The sequence below is a fragment of the Oenanthe melanoleuca genome, chromosome 1A (genome assembly GCF_029582105.1).
Source record: "Oenanthe melanoleuca isolate GR-GAL-2019-014 chromosome 1A, OMel1.0, whole genome shotgun sequence".
In the NCBI taxonomy this organism is placed as follows: domain Eukaryota; kingdom Metazoa; phylum Chordata; class Aves; order Passeriformes; family Muscicapidae; genus Oenanthe; species Oenanthe melanoleuca.
Genome location: NC_079334.1, coordinates 29,235,465 through 29,252,912, shown reverse-complemented (window position 1 = coordinate 29,252,912; position 17,448 = coordinate 29,235,465). Strand labels below are relative to the sequence as shown.

Genomic DNA, 17,448 nt, shown 5'->3' with positions numbered 1-17,448 from the left:
AAAGGAGAAAATTCAGCCCTAGAATGGTAACACTGATTTTTTTTTCATTAAACTGCCAAATACAGCCACATATTGCACCAGCTATTGACACCTTTCTAAACAAATCTCTCTCTCTTTTTTAGGCTGTGGGCATAAACTAATCACTGTACTTAATGAATTCAGGATGGTTTCATGCTTTCAAGCTCTATTCCATAGAGGTAATGACATTAACAAAATCAATGTGTAGGTTTTTTGGTTTTTTTTTAAGTCTCCAAAACATTTCTAAAGTAGCTCTTATCACCCTTTGTGGCCTATCCAGATAACATGGCAGCAGAATATGACGGTCATTTTTAGCAATATTTTGGGGTGTATGATGTAATTTGATCCTGGTCTTATAGAAAATTCAGTTTCTTAAAATTCATGCTAATAGAAATGAAAAATTATTTGGAAACAAAACCATAACATTCATAACATCCATATGTCAGTGGAACATAAAATGTTCCATTTTGCTTTTAGTGGAATCTCCCCTCTGTCACCATTGTTCTTTTCTGAACCGTGACAATTTTTCATTGTGAACCTGAACTATATTTTAATTTTGACAAACTGTGTTTTCAAGCAGGAAAATGCTCTGCTGGGCTCTCTGACTAGCTCTGCATACTAGAGATGAGCAGATGGAAAGCTTGTACTACTCCCACCAGCAGTGAGATTCAGGGGGTTGATGCTTTTCACTTCCCAGGAATTTTTACTGGCTTTAAAGTTTTCTCCTCCCACTCTCAACCCTCAATCCTCTGTGGGGCTGAAACCTGCCTTTTCACTTGTTTTTCAGTTCTTGCTTCTCAGTAACAGTCAGAAAGACTCTCCACCTGAAACAAGAGCTGGGACGACCCCTGGATACACAGACATTTTTATTTCTTTTGCTGTGTGCATCCAGAGTTTTCTAAACAGTTGAGTAATAGATTAAACATGCTGGCATATCCAGCAGCCTCTAGTAAAAAATTGCTGTTTTTTCTATAGAAAAATCAAAGTTTAAATTTGTTTGGCAACTCACTTATCACCATTCAGAATGCCCGGACTTGAGCGGAGATTGAAATTCAGGGTTTACATGGCTGAGGGCAGATTATTCATACTTTCTTGAACTTTAGGAGACTTGTCCTAAAATGACGGCCCCTTCTCTGCCCAAATAGTGCCAAATAGTGCCTCAGTGCCCAGGTGCCATTTCTTAGGGAAATCGAAAGGAAACTCTGAGTTTAATCCGCTCCTTTCAGGCTGCACTGGTGCTAAAAGCTCTTCTGAGCAGAGACGGGTTTCGGTGCCAGGAATGAAAGCTCGGATCTGACAAAAAACTGCAGCGGCAAATAAAACCTTTTTGCTGCAAAGGGCCTGCCACTTTCGCGGTGACAAATGCGTGTTGAAGTGACAGTGACGAAAGGCGCTGTTGCCTTGCTTGGCAGCTCCCGGAGCGCAGCGGCGCTGCGGCGGAGGCGCGGGCGAGGCGGGATGCGGAGCCTTCCCCTTCCTCCCCTTCCTCCCCTCCTTCCCCTTCCTCCCCTTCCTCCCCTTCTTCCCCTTCTTCCCCTTCGTCCCCTTCTTCCCCTTCCTCCCCTTCCTCCCCTTCTTCCCCTTCTTCCCCTTCCCTTCCCCGCCTCCGCCTCCCCGCACTGCCGGGCGCGCAGCGCCGCCGGCCGGGAGCAGCCCCGCCTCGACAGCATCTCCACGGCAATCCAGAGCGAAATGTAGGGGCTGGCAATTACTCCTATACGGAAGGAATAAAAGAAAAACACCAAAACTAGCAACGCAGCACCACGACAACTCCTCCTCCCAAGCCCACACTTAATTTGGGTAAAGCACCTGTCTTGTTTCGTCATGCTGGCTCTGTAATTACTCAAGGATTTCCATCCTTGAGCAGGATAGAGTTCATTCGAGTCAAAAAGATGCCAAGCTCCATATTTGAGATATACATATCTGCCCAACAGTGCCTTGTGCATTGTACTTTTCTCATGCAGATGAAAGCTTCTGGTGGTAGTAAGGTGGGAACAGAGAAAACACTGAACAGCTCAGTCTGGAAATATTAGAGAAGACGACTGAGTAAGGAGTCTAAATAGAAAATATAATTTTGGAGAAAGCTGGCTTTAGAGAAAGTGCTTACCATGAAAAGCTCCTGGATGGGGAAGGCTGGGATCTGAAAGTAATTTAATTGCAATCTTTGTAAACAGCTATATAATTTTAAATACTGGATACTTCTCTCCTAAACGTTTATCAAAGCAAGGTGTCCAAATCTCTATTCTGATATAGCAATAACAGCAGTCAGACAGAATGATGATCAGTCTGGGGCTTTGCAATCCCAGATTAGATTTCATGAATTTTGAAAGATGTTGCATTCTTGTGTTTTTGTAATGATATCAATACATAATAGAACATAAATCATGTGGATATCTTACTTGCAAAAAAAATCAACTGAAACCAAATTTACATTTTTTTGATTTCTTTTAAGCATATCCTTAATGTTGCATTTTTTTAAATCTATGTGGCATAATTTGTTTAGTGTTTGCATTTCAGATGTATATCTAAGCCACAACTCCCATTTAAGCTGTAATTCCTGTGGGAATTTTATTGCTTTTTGAAAAGTTCATTCATGATCAGTAGGAAGGTAAATGCAAGGGAGAATTACTGTGCTCTCATTAATGGTATGGTTCTGGTTTTTTAGTGGAATCACAGGTTTGCTAAAGTAGTGCTTAGCAATTAATCTGTGTTGCTAAAGGACAAAAATACAGCCAAGGTACAGTGGTTACAAAATCATACAATGGCTGAGGCTGAGATGCATTTGGAGGTAGTGGAGCCAAACCCCAATGATCAGAGCAAGTCTGCTAGAACAGGTTGCCCAGGACAGATTTTGAAGATCTGGAGACAGGGATGCCACAGCCTCTCTGGGCAGTCTGAGTCACTGTTTGACTTCACTGAGGTGGTCAGTATTTCTCATATTTACACTAAATTGCTTACATCATTTTGTGCCCCTTGCTTCTGGTCACCACTTGGGCACCACTAAGAAGAATCTCCAACTCTGTCTTCTATACTGTCCTCCTTGAATGTTCACACACATTTATAAGATCTGCCTTTTCTTCTCTTCACCAAAATGCTAAACTAGTGGCTGCAAGGTTCTTCTCAGCTTTTATTTGGACACTCTGCATGAAATACCTAAAATGAAACACTGATCAGCCTGATCTCTTCCCTCTGGCACGTAAGACCATGGAAAGGAAGAGACCCCACCTTTCTGTGCTCTTTGTATGACCTACTCCCAGGGAGAAGGAGCAGAAAGGTGTAACTTGTTCTGTCAGTATCCCATATGGTAAATGAAAAATTGGTCTCTCTTGTCAGGCACCACTGTCAGGATATAAGGAGTAGTAAAAATAGTCTTGTTTCTTCATTAGTGTGCAGTAGAGAGATATTGCCAGGTCTGTGGACTACCATTAATATTCCATAGCAATATTGTCAGGCTCATTTACTAAATTGAGTATATATTTAATTATGTACAGTAAAAATATTAGTGATTTAGATTTTTGTGTATTGAGGCTTTATTTTAGTGTGAATACTGAGCTTATCTTTATGCATCATCAGATGTCATCAGAACTACCTATTAAGACAGTTCATAATAAATTCATTCTTTAGGGAGTGTGTGTTTTGGGAGATATTAAGAAGCTTTATTTGGGAGGCCTTTTGGTGATGTGCTACAAATTTGAAAGTATTAAGACAACTTGAAATTATTAGATACTGGTTATCTGGAGACCTTAAATTTAAATTGTAGTTTGATAAATAAGAAAAATTTATAATGTTGCCATAAAGTTAGGGTTATTTTATCCTCTTAGCTGTGAGAGAACTTTAGAGCAAACTATTTTTCTACATTAGTCTGCATTAAAAAAAGAAAAAATAATAAAGGAGGGGAGAGAATGAAGAAGCTATTATTTTCTCTCAGCTATTGTTTTTTGCTGAATTTTGAATGCTAATTGATGCTGCTCAAAATATTAATTCAGAGATTAGAAATCAAAATTAAATAAATTGGACAAAGCTTTCTTATCCATAAAAGAAAATAAAGATGTTTATCTTAATCTTTCAACTGAAAACACAGTAAGAAAATTTGAATAGAAACAGTCTGAATTAGAATGTGAAATACTTGAGAGCTACATTTGAAATGCCTTTGGGGAAGCTCTGTTTTTTGTTCTTGTAAAACTGAAGTTCTTGTTAACCTTCCAACAGAATAGAATAGAATAGAATAGAATAGAATAGAATAGAATAGAATAGAATAGAACAGAACAGAACAGAACAGAATAGAATAGAATAGAATAGAATAGAATAGAATAGAATAGAATAGAATAGAATAGAATAGAATAGAATAGAATAGTTTTCAGTTGGAAAGGACCTGCAATGATCCTCTAGTCCACCTGACTGACCATTCCAGGTCTGACCAAAAGTTAAGCCATGTGGTTAAGGCCATTGTCCAAATGCCTCTTAAACATTGACAGGCCTGGAGCCTCAACCACCTCCCTAGGAAGCCTCCTTCATTGTTTCACTGCCCTCTCAGTAAAAAAAGGCTTTTCAATGTCCAGGCTAAACCTTCCTGGCACAGACTCGTGCTGCTCCCATGCATCCTTGTCACTGGATACCTGGAAAAAAGACCAGCACCTCTCCCTTCATTTCCCCTCCTTGGGAAGCTGTGGAAAGCAATGAGACAACTCCTCAGCCTCCTCTTCTCTGAATTAAACAAGCCCAAAGTCCTCAGCCTTCCAGCTCTTTCCTCAGCTTCGTTGCTCTCCTCTGGATGCACTCAAGGATCTCCACAACCTTCTCAAATTGCAGGGCACAGGATTGCACACAGTGCTCCAGGTAAGATCACACTGAGTACAGTAGGACAGTCCCAGCTGGCAGGGCTCACTCACTGCTGACCTGTGTCAAGCCTGCTGCTCACCAGCACACACATATCTTTTCCTGCAGGGCTGTTCTCCAGCCACTCTTCTCCCAGTTTATACTTGTGTCCAGCATTACTCTTCCTAGGTGCAGAATATGGCATTTGTTAAATTTTATCGCATTAATGATTGCCCAGTGCTGCAGTCTATCAAGGTCCCTTTCAATACGCCAAATTTTTATGAAGGTTTTTACTGTCTTTCAAAGACAAAAATATATCAAAAGGAGATATTATAATGAGGCTATAAACCTTACATTTATTCAAATTGTTTTCTTCATGATTAGTGAATTTGAAGTCATTTTTACAGACAGTAAAAAGATAGAAAATTGCACTAATTGAGGAATAAATTTAGTAGCATGGTTTTCAATTAAGCAAGGGTTTATTAAGTCTAGCATAAACCTCTGCATATTAGTTTATGGCATATCAAATCTTTTCTTGCTTTACTGCCTCTCTCTCACTCCCTCTCTCTCTCAATACCACCATATCTTATTACAGTCCATGATATCATCTTGAGAGCTATGTCAGGACATGGGAGTTAAAAAGAGGCTTTCTGCCAAATAAGAGATTTGTATCCTGCTAAATGTTCAAGTTCTAGTGATTTCAGAGGGTTTCTATAAACAGTCAGTGAAGAAGAGTGTGAAGGAGGAAGACTAAAAAGTATTAAAGCATTATGAGATTTAAGGGCAAACTTCAGGAAGAGAATTTAGGACTTCTAAAAATTAGTTGGAGAAAAAGTCCAAGGAAGAAAAATAGATCTACAGATCTCAGTAGGTGCGTAATTTTATGAAATATTCAAGAAATTTAAATATGTATATTTATATATTCAAATATATACTTATGTATAGTTGCTTTGCACGGAAAGCCTATTAACACCTATAGCAACATTGTATTTAATATTGATTTTATTTATATTGTTGGAGGTTTGTTTCACTAGAAGCATGAAAAATTGAATACTTGTATAACAAACTGGGTTTTAAATTTTCTCTCAACTTAGAGCAAAGTTAGAAAAGGCTTATGACACCTCAATTTATCTTTGGCTACAAATGTAAAGATCAGATCCACAGCCTTTCCCATGAACATTTTTCCTTCTCCCCATTTTAAATCAGCACATTATCTCTCAAGCAGCTTCTTAAGCCAAGAGTTTTTGACTGTTTGGAATACTAGTATATTTGTGATGGTTTCCATGGCTATAATTTCAGCCACCTTAAAAAGCAAAGCTATGGCATATCACCAAGTCTCTACCTCTACTTGACATCTTCTAACAGGAAAACTATTTGAGCATTCATGAGAGGTCAAGGTGCATGGTCTTTGATCTTAACAGGATTTTTTGTTCTTTTCCTCCTATTTTTGCAATGCATTTTATTTGTTTACTTGTATATATGCAAAATCACACTTCAGTCATTGATAAACAAGTTGTAGTGTCTATTTATGACAAAAAGTGTATTTATCTTATTTATCTAACAAGTACTTTTTTTTTCTAATGCTCAAAAAAGCCTCCATTCTAATGTTTGCTGAAATATATGTTGGGATTTTTAAAAATTTAATCCTCTAGTTAGGCTTTCTCTTTTCAGTATAACAATAATGTGCTTAAAAACTTTCCTGAATGGGATATATGTACTTGAGGGGTACGGAGGGTCTCTAAAAATAAATGGGGTAACATTTTTGGCCACTTTGGCATATGCAAGGCTAACTTTCTTCTGGTTCTTATTCTGCCAGCCCTTTCTTAGTGTGTGTGAATCATTAGACAGTGGGCAGCAGGCTTAGAAGTACATACATATATATATATATATATATTTAGGGAGCTGAATGTCAGGCGGTTCCCTGCTCTTAATAGCTGATGATTTTACAAGTCAGACACTTTCCTTGTGCTGTCAGTCCGGTTTGGGTTTCACACGAGATTCCATCCTGGCACTTGCAGTCTTGGCAGGCAGGCTGTGTGCTCTCCTCTTCCTCTTCTGCTGATGTGCCTTCAGCCTGTGGATCAGTGGAAGGGAAAGAGGCCATCAGAGAGAAATCCTCATCTTCAGAGCTGCAGCCACTCTCTTCTCCAGACGCCTCCACTGCCGCCTGTTGCTGGTGCGTGTCCCTGTGCCGGGGGCAGCCCGTGAAGTGCTGGCTGCTGCTGTGGGGTGTGCACATGCCCGGCAGGCGGTACCCGGCCAGGTTCATGGGCCGCAGGCGCGTCCTGGCCTCTTGCAGCATTGCTGCTGGCAGGCGGGAGATGGTGATCCAGCAGCGCTTCTTGGCGTTCCACAGCAGCTCTCTCACTTGGTCGCTGCCACTCTGCCCACCTGCCTGCTCCTGCTGGAGGGGCTCAGTGCATTGTGCTGGTGGTTGCTCCCAGTTCCTGTGATCCTGCCGCTGTGCCTTCCCAGGCTGCTTCTGCTGTGGTCCGTGCACAGGGCTGCTGTGCTGGCCACCCTGTCTCTCACAGCCCTTGGAGGAAGGTGCACAGGGGTCCTGCTCCATGAGCTGCTTCTCTCTCTTCCGTTGCTCATCTCCGTTAACGTGCCTACTGCCCCTGTGCTTCCATTCCTGCTGTGGCCTGCTGCCCGCCCTGCTGCTGCACAGGAGCACCATGAGCATGTCTCTTGCCCATACTTGCTGGCACTGCCTGGGTCTCTTGTCCTTGTGCTGACCTTTCTGGCTCTGCCCAGCAGTGACTGCAGCCAGCAGCATGGCAGGGCTGGGGGAGCTGTGCTGCTTTTCCCTCCATCTGCGGCCTAGCCCTGCGGTCATGGCCCCGTGGGGGGTGTTTACCTGCGAGGGCGCCTTGTGCCTTGGGCTCTCCATGCTGACAGCCTGCTGCCCTGCACAGGCTCTCTGTGCGGGCAGTCTGTGACACACTGCCTTGCCGCCCTGCCTGGAGGAGCCAGCGGAGCCGGTGACAAGGGCACAGTCCCTCAGTCAGCAGGGGCTCTCCTGCGTGGGGCCTGCAGGCCCAGGCCAGGCCTCGCTGGAACAAATCCATCCCTGGCACAGAAATCATCACCAACCCCGACACCATCACCAGCCCTGCTCTGGGCTTCCCTCCAAACACCTCGTGGGACTGAGGGAACGCTGTCCTGGGCACCTGGTGAGGAAGGGTGTGGAGAAGGGTGTCACCATCTGGCACAGAAAGTCAGCACCTTCAAAAAGCCTTGCTTGCCCTCCTGACTCAAAATCCTGCATCCAGCCCTTCATGTCAGTTGTCGAAATGAATTCCTACTTTTTTAGTGTGTCAGGTATAGGCATATCATGCCAGGCTTATCTCAAGATTAGCTTTCTATACACATTATATTTACATAACACCAGGTACTATTTGTAGAATCCCTCTTGTTTGCTTTTTTTGTGATATAGAATAAAAACTAATAAATCACAGAATGGTGTGGCCTGGAAGGCATCTTAAAGATCATCCATTTCCCACTAAACCAGGCTCCTCGACAGCCACAACCTGGCCTTGAACACTGCCAGAGATGTGTATTTTAAAATAAAATAAAAACATTATTTCTTTTTTTAAAATGTGCCTGTTACGGTGGGAGAAAAAAGCTTTATAGGTGACAGCTAGGTTGAGTAAAAGGGTGTCCTCATTCTCACCACACAAAGACAAGGATGGAATTTTTGGGTCTGTGTTTGTCTTTGGAAGTTGGCACATTTTGCCTTGTTATAGGTGGGTTTTTGTTCTAGGCTCCATCCACTGATAGTGTCAGACCAGGCTTATGGTTTCATAGTAAATGATGCATATCCACATTTAGACCAGATAAAAATGTTCATCTTTTGCTGCTGGATATCATCAAAGACTCTGAATTTTTGTACTTAATGATTAGACCATCTGTACAGTACTATGCCCGGCAACATAAATTGTTCTGATGGCATTTATAGTCTACTTATTTAAATACAAAATAAGAAAAATTAAAATAAATAAAATTAAAATAAATAAAATACTTGTTTGCAATATGCTATACAAAAAGGAGGTTTTCCTTTTTTTTAACTTTTTAAATTTTTTAGGTTGATTTAAAAACCCTAAGCAAAATACCATAGCCAAACAAACAACTCCCTCAATAAAATAAAAAAAAAAAAAACAAACAAAAAACCCCATATTTTACATAATTTTCCTTTGTTTTTATCATCAAAGAGTTGTCCATTCCTTCAGTTTTCGTTAAAGATGAAAGGAAAATAAATGTGCACAGGGTCAAGTTTACCAAACAAGTAAAGACAAGTCTCATCTACCCTTAGTGTCAGGCTTTGGTATGATTTCCTGTGTCACTATTTATCAACACACGATGGCAGTAGCGGTCCACGGAATCATTAGCTGAACCTGTACATTATTGAAACAGTAATCTGCCTAAGACCTTTTTTTTAGCCTTTGCTTATGAATATTGACAGTTCTGAGCCCAGCTCCACAGAGAAATAAAAAAAAAAAATAAAAAAATAAAAAAATAAAAAAAAAGAAAAAGAGAAAAAAAGGAAAAAAAAGGAAGTTTCACAGTCTTCTCTTGATCAAGGTGACTCTAGATGTTATCCCAGATCCCAGGTACTGTTTGTGATCCCAAACTCCATGTAAGAAGCGGCAGATTGGTGCTTTCATTGACCACAACGACTTTTTGGAAAGATTTCTGGCTTATAATGTTAACTCTAGCAGGTTCTGTAGTTATGTATCTCTGGGTCAGATTATAGCATTCTGGGGATCTTCTCAAATCAAAGATATCTCTAGCAGCCTGTTTAGCCAATAACGCTCCCTTATCTGTGATCAGCTTTGAGTGAGGTATCAAAGGTGCTTACTGGAGACCCCTATTGTCTAAGCAAATACAACTTCTTTTGAATACATTTCCAGTGCATCAAGGAAAAGTTTTTCAGACACACATCTTAATCTTCACAATTTTAAGTTTGATTTAATGTCATAACTTGTCTCCCTGTTGAACCCAGATAGCTTCAGCCTTTCTGCAGAACATGTCTTCATGGCTTTACTTTCAGGTGAGATCTTTAATAGAAACTAGACATTTTACATCAACTCCCTGTAACTTCAACTAATTACATGGCTGAGATTCTCATGGGTCTCCCAAGTCGAGTCTGTGGCTGAAGGAATATTTGTACTGGTCAATGGATTGTGCAGCTGAGCTTCCCAGCACCAGAACCCAGCAGCAGAAGTAGCTGCATCACTCCAAAAAGCCCAAGTTAACAGAATTTACCAAGAAGATCTCAAGGGTTAGACAGCTCTGTTGTTTCAGACACCTTATGCTGTCCCAGCACTGTTCAGCTCCACAGGCCAAGAAATTATTCACGAGTTCTTAATTTCTCCTGTGAAAGTCCTTGCAGACATTCTTAAAAGTTGTTAAGCACACAACTGCTCCACTGAAGATAAAATATATGAAATGTAATAGCAATCTTTTTTTTTAAAATGAGTACTGGTTTTACTTTTGTGATTCACTAACAGGAGCTTTCCTAAGAACATTGTCTTTCCAGCAGAGGCCAAGAAATTATCCTTAAAGAGAGAGGACTCTGTTCACTTCCGTGACTTAGGTATGTGCCTGGACAGGAATGTTAGAAAGCTGTAGCAGATTGGCCCATCCATGATTTAAACATAATCTTGGCATGTTGCTGCTACTAACCTCTGAACTGTTATCTGAAGTGTGAAGAACAGCAACTATATTACCTCTGAGAACACTCTAATGTGGTAAGGGAAAGCACATGCACATTCACAAAAAAAGGAAAATATACAGGTCTCTGTCTTGCTCAGGGGCTGATTCATAAAACCTGTCAATTCCCTGGCTAGATTTTCACAACTGAATAAGGTCTGCATTAGATAAGTACAGTTGACCACTACTCAAGAGAGGAAGCTCTGCTCTGTGATTTTGGTGGTTTCTTCCAAGGCAAAGTTTAGAGAGATTATATTTCATTCAGTATTTCTTGACTTCTGGAGCACAATAGTTGTCTTTTATTTACCGTATACCCTTATCTCGCTGTCCTTGATCTGAGAGCATCTTGCAAAGCAGTCTTGCAGGTTTGACCATAGAATATTCTTGAGGAACAGACATCTGAACATCCATATTCTTTTGTATAATTGAGGTGTACCATATTCTTCATGATTAACAGGGTTTGACCTCTCCAACAGAAATGCATCTTCCCTGAAACAAATGTGCTATGAGCAGTATCCCCATGGCATGGAGCTTGACCTCTGTAGAGAGCTCAGGGGTTAATTCCACTGCAGTGGAATGAGCTTTAGTGATCCCCCTCATCTCCTCCCAACCTCTGAATTTTTATCTTTCCCTGAGCACACATGTTCTGCTGGGAACATGACGACTGATGATGGCATGAGAGGTGGCATGTAGATGGAAAGGAAAGGCTAGAATTTCTTGAAATAAAACTAAATGCAGCTAGGGTCTTTTGGAATTTTGCTGCTCTCCCTCTGCCTTTCAGCAAGACAGGAGAGAACAAGAATGATCCAGCTCTGCTCTCAACACTCTCTTGCTTCATCATATCACTCCATATCCTACCCTTACCTCACCTCACCTTCTTCCTCCCAGTTCAAACTGTACTCACTTTAGTCTGTTTGATGTTCTATGTGTGTTCATTTCTAGAAAGTGGAAGTGAAGGTGAAGAGTGAGCTCTCTGTGAACAATTTCCATTGTCTGGCCCAATAGAAATTTATCATTTGCATATTAAATGATGATGTTCAGCTAGATGAAAGGGAACTTAGATAAGAAACAAATACCAGATTGTCTAGGTTGATTTGTATGTTAAAAGGAATTTTTTCCCCCAAAGTCTTTTATCAACCTTTATCACTGAAGATGTGCAGGTATAATTTGGTGCTTGTCACTATAGAATAGAATGAGCAGGTACTTATGTTTTATCTATTGGATCTTTCCTGGGGACTTTCTCTCTAGAAAAATGTATTAAATTTCCTCCACTAAAGGAGAAGAGTTATTCAAACAATCCCAAGAGGGAAATTTTCTAATCTTTACTTGGAAAACCTGCGAAACAGCAAAGCAGAGATTTTTTTTGAGAGTCAAGTAATTGGAAATTGAGCTCCACGAGGTGATTTGTGACTTCGGTCTCTGAATCCTGGTCCTTAGTGGATCAAAATGCAAAATTTTCTCTATGTAAATATGAAAAAAGGATTTTTTTTTTTTTTTTTTTTTTTTTTTAGTTTGTTTTTTTTTTTTTTTTTTCCATTTTCTATTCAGAATTAAACCTAGTATTTCTCAAATAAGCTATCTTATGTGAGATTTTTATTACCACATAATCTGTCAGGCGAGTTTATCAGAGATACAGAAAACAGCTTTGGGTCTCATCAGCATTACAAAGATAAATTATTGCTGCAAAAACACAGATAGATTATGGGAGGGTAATCTGACAGTTGAGATTTGAGCTCTATATTTCATTATTGATTCAAGGAAAGATTTTGTTTTCTGAAGAAAACATGGTTTTTGGAATATTGCTAGTACTTTTCCAAAATGAAGGAACCTTTAAGGAAAGAAATATAAAAAAATGGATGTATCTTTGAGAGAATAATATTTAATTAAAATAAACACCAATAAATTATCAATTATATATTTTATTTTTATTTCTTGATTTACCATGAATAGTTGGACTTTAATATGTAAAAATACTTAAATTTAGAATTCATACACTAGATCTGAGCAATTCAGAAAAAAAAAAAATTGATATTTGCTTTGTTTTTGTATTTTTCTCGATATTGCTAAATAACTTGCAGTTGGGTAGATAATGAAATTGTATTTTAGTGCTTCAAAATCTTCTCAGTATCTCAGCAATCAATTCCAATATTAACAGAAATATTTCCCAAATCAATGAAATTTGTATAAATTCATCTTGGTTAATAAGGCAGTGAGTTAGTGTTTTTTCTTTAGAGATTCTTACAGCACATGACAGTCTTGGCTGCTGTCAAAGCTTAGATGAGGTTACCAACTGGCAAACGGGGCAGACACATGTATGCATAGGGTGTTTTGCTCAGGTTGATGGGATTACCATCCAGTCTGATGTCTTCGAGAGCCCTACGCACATAAGTAAAATCTCTCATTTTGCAGAAAGTATCTTCATGCATCTCTTGAATGTTGTTGTTCTAAAAGAAAACAAACAAACAAAAAAGCAGCTCTCAGAATAGTTACCTGAAAGTAATTTTTTAGTATTTTCAGTGTCTAGAGAGATATTCGCTTGAACTCAAGGCCAGATTGTGGTGGCAAGTCATCAACAGAGAAATCTTCCTAGCAGGGGAAAATTTCTTGGCCAGTGCAAAGCTTCAAAACGAAGTAACTCAAACTATGTAGCAGAGACAGGTTTTGAAGGAGGAACCTGGTAGAAGTATAGACCATTTTCATTTCCAAATTATAGTGAAGAGCCTTATTAAGACAAATTTGATCCACGATAGGCGAGTAAAAAAAATCATAGCAACATAATTATCATCTTGACATCTTAGTATGCCTCAACCTGCAAAGGTACAACTCTAATTTGATCTGTGACAATTTCTTTCCCCAAGCCCTCTCACATTAGTTTAACTCACATCCGTATATCTACTGGGAAAATTGAATGCTTTTGGTTTTATTCCTTTGATTTAAATTGCTCTTACATGCCTTATATTCACTGAGCTTCCATTCTTGAGGCAAACCATTCTCAACAATGAATTGCTGGAATACAGCATTGTCAGGAAACTGGGACTAAAAAGTTCATCACCTAAAATGAAGGCTGTCTGAAAATTCTTCCCTTTTCCATGCCTTTGCTAGTTAAATATTGGCATAGGACAAGTCCAGCTTGCTAACTTTTTTCTATCGCACATAGCACTGAATATTTAATTTACAGGCACAAACAGGTGAAAAGAAGTCAGCTAGGAGGCAGAGATTTTCAATAAATTTACTTACTGAAAGATAGAGGTTAAATGATGTGAGGTACATTACATTCCTTACTGAAAAGTTTTTCTGTATGATGTAATAAGTAAAAATATCTGATAAACAAAACTGTAAATTGGTACTGGAGGAGATAAAGGGAAAGAAGCAGAGCTGGGAAAGGTTGAAAGGAAGAATTCAGAAAGAAGCTATTAGATAATAGTAATTCTAGAATTTGATTTTTGAAAGGTATTTTATTACAAATTCTGAAAATTAATGCTGAGCTGAGCTAAATTTTACTTTTTCTAAAGACTCCAATCACTAGTTAATTTTATGTTTCCCATAGCTTGTTTAGTCAAGTAAGAATACTTTTGGATAAACAGAAGAAACACTACAAGACAAATGTTTGCCCTTCCCAGTTGTGCATACTATTTGAGCATTATATAAGGAGCCATTTCTTTTGTAGCCTACCTGAAGATGAAGAGCTTGGAGGCTTTCAGGGAGTGGCAATGGAATGTGATCCAAGTTATTGTCAGTGATATAAAGATGCTGCAGATCATCCAGATTCTAGAGGAAGATGGAAAAAAAACCAGGGGCAAGGCTTTTTACCCTTTCTCTCATAGTCTACTCTTAGCAAACTCAGGAAGTGTGGTCTGGAAGAGTGGAGAGTTAGGTGGATTGAGAACTGACTGAATGATGTCCAGAAGGACATAATCAATGGCACAGTCTAGGGAGATCTGCCACTAATGCTGTCCCTCAAGGTTTGGTGCTGGGCCCAGTATTTAACATGTTCATCAATGACTTGGGTGGAGGAACAGATGCCTCCTCAAAGCTGGGAGGAGTGGCCAATCCCCCGGAGGGCTGCCCAGTCCCCAGAAGGACCCCAACAATCTGGAGAGATGGGCTGAGAAGAACTCCTCTGAAATTCATCAAAGGCAAATGCAGGGTCCTGCACCTGGTAAATAATAACCCCACACGGCAGTATGGGCTGGGGGCCAATCTGCTGGGCAGTAGCTCTGCAGAGAAGATCCTGGGGGTCCTGGTGAACAGCAAGCTGTCCATGAGCCACCAATGCTCTTGTGGCAAAGAAGGAGTCCTGGAGTACATTAGTAAGAGCATTGCCAGCAGGTCAAGGGAGGTGATCCTGCCCCTCTACTTAGCCCTGGTCAAGCCCAGGACAAGAGAGAGACATGGAGCTCCTTGAGCAGGTCCATTTGAGGGCTACAAAAATGGTTAGGGGACTGGAGCATCTCTCTTATGAGAATAAGCTGCACTTCTAACCACACCCTCTGGGGAGAGGAAGAAAAGATTTTTCCATCACACCCAAACTTACTTTAAATGCCTCATTTGGTATCCCTCTGCGACCAAGCCTGTTCTTACTAACATCAAGGAACGTTAGGGTAGATGGTAGGTCAGGGAGTTGCCTTATCCTATTGTCACGGAGCACCAACTCCTGAAGTTGGGGCAATCTTCTGAAGGCATCCTTGTGGATATCTGATATGAAGTTTGCAGTCAAATCGATCCTCTTTAAATGGTCTGGCAGACAAATAAGATACAACAGACTTATAAGAATGTATTTCCTGAAATTTAAAAAAGCCCTACCTGTGTCATTCGGGAATCTTAAAAATTATTGTTTGGAAATATAGTATTTAAAGGAAAATAAACATATTTTCTACCACCTTGTTCTATATTTTTTTATTTCAACACTTTCTTATATATAAGAAATTTGATATAATGACTTCTTTATAAAAAGAAGCACTTTTTCAAATTAAAAAAAATTAAATTGAATATTTGGGGGGTTTTATTACTTTTCTAAAGATGATTGCAAGTAACACCAAAAAGATCAATGATCATTGTTATTTATAATAATTCAAAAGTTTGATTGAGAATCTGCACCTAATATATGGACTTTTTGTGCTCCAAAGTAGCAAAATGCATGTGCATTTATGTGTATAATTTATCATAATCAAATATTATATAGAATATATATCACTATATTTTGGTTGATATGAGCCAGAAATAATCAAAATTAGAGCTGATTTCAATGATGCTGCTATCCATACTTAAGTTAGCAAAGTCATTTCTGCTGATCTTCTTGATTCTGTTGTAGCGTGAATAGAAATACGTGGTTTTCTTAGGCAATGGTGGAACAACATCAAGCTCACGATCATCACAGTAGACTGTGGTCCCTAGGCATGTACATAAAAAGCAAGTGGGAAGACCTATCAAGGAATTTAAAAGAAAACACTTAGTTAGAAAGGACATGTATAAAAATCATACATAAATTACTACAATGGAATGTTCACATGAATATCTAATGATCAGACTTTCTCTATGGTAAAGTTCATTTCCCATTCTGCTTTGGTCACCAAATCATATAATTGCAACAGTAAAGTGATTGAATTATTTTTGAAATTAATTTATTTTTCTCCCTGTGCCTAGAACAATTAACTTGTTCTAATAAATTTTTTCTCAGACTATAATAGAATATCTGCTGACAGCAACCAGTCAGAAGTAATTTTCCCCTTAAGCTAGCAGGTGTATACTTCCATCTAGATGGATGAATAATAGCTGATGAATGATATTTTCTGCTTCATCTGTCCCTCTGTCACTCTTATTCTCTTCTTCCCTGTTTATATTTCTTTCTACCTCTGTCTTTCTCCCTCTCATTTGCTATTAAATGAAATCCATGCTATTGACTTTGGCATATGGTCTCATTTGCACCTTAATTCAGGCAGAGGCGTACCTCTAACAGTTTTAATAACCAGACTGTATAACTTCTGACATTGACTTTTTGATATATCTTTTCCTTGATTATGAGTATTAATCAACATCTGTTTATCAGCTTTTAATCCCATAGAAATACTTTTCTGATTCATGTTTTCCTCCTCTCTGTAGCAGATGGGGTTTTTTGATCTTGTTACTTATAGGATAGTAGAATAATTCAGGAATATTAAAACATTTTTCTTGCAGATTAGTTTTTTCGTCTAAATCAGATGTAGCTAGATGAGAGATTTACCTTCTTAATCCGCCCTAATTACCTGTAGGTTACTGAGGTGCATTTTGAGGCAAGATTAAAGAATCAGTAACCAGAGTACTCTTTTATTTTTATGTGATAATCTCTACTTGGACATCCAGGAATACAATTGCTAGAGAGATAAGGATATTTTTGTGCTTTCCCTAACTTTCTCCACAGGACAGATTAAATTGGCTGCAGAGAGGAGGTCTGACACAGCAAATCTAGGCTTAAATTAATACAGAGTTAAGGATGGCTGATATGTTTTCATAATATTGCAATATAGTACTATAGTATGGGGGAAAAGTTTCACCCTGTCCTATTTTTGATCTTGGAAGAGTGGTATTTTTCACCTATGTCTGACATAGACATAGGACACTGAAAAAACCCAGAGGTAGGAGAAGGATTCAAAAAACTATCAACAAGAAAAATTAGCTTGGCTTAATGTTACTGAGCCTTGTAGTCTTCTATCCAGTATCAGGACAATAGCAACAATGTCTGACAGGAAAACATTTTGCTAAAAAAAGGAAGACACAAGAGAAATCTGATTTGATATATTACTGTCTTGAGCATTTCTTTAGCTGATGCACTACTTGATTTCCATTCAGTACTCAAAAATGTTGACAGATACAGAATTAATCATAAATAATATTTATAGGACATATTGTAACATCTTGTAATTT

General features: G+C 39.1%; 1 protein-coding gene across 2 annotated transcripts in view; it reads right to left on the bottom strand.

Moving 5' to 3' along the window:
- Nucleotides 1-12,485: 12,485 nt before the first annotated feature.
- EPYC (epiphycan) overlaps nt 12,486-17,448 on the bottom strand; it is a 29,653-nt gene continuing 24,690 nt past the window's right edge. For both annotated transcript variants that reach the window (XM_056516005.1, XM_056516009.1), the window contains exons 4-7: nt 15,813-15,971; nt 15,083-15,285; nt 14,221-14,316; nt 12,486-12,992 (exon numbers count right to left, since the gene is read on the bottom strand). In XM_056516005.1, the coding sequence (XP_056371980.1) occupies nt 12,822-12,992; nt 14,221-14,316; nt 15,083-15,285; nt 15,813-15,971 (629 nt within the window). In that variant the 3' untranslated portion in view covers nt 12,486-12,821. The remainder of the gene's footprint in view (nt 12,993-14,220; nt 14,317-15,082; nt 15,286-15,812; nt 15,972-17,448) is intronic.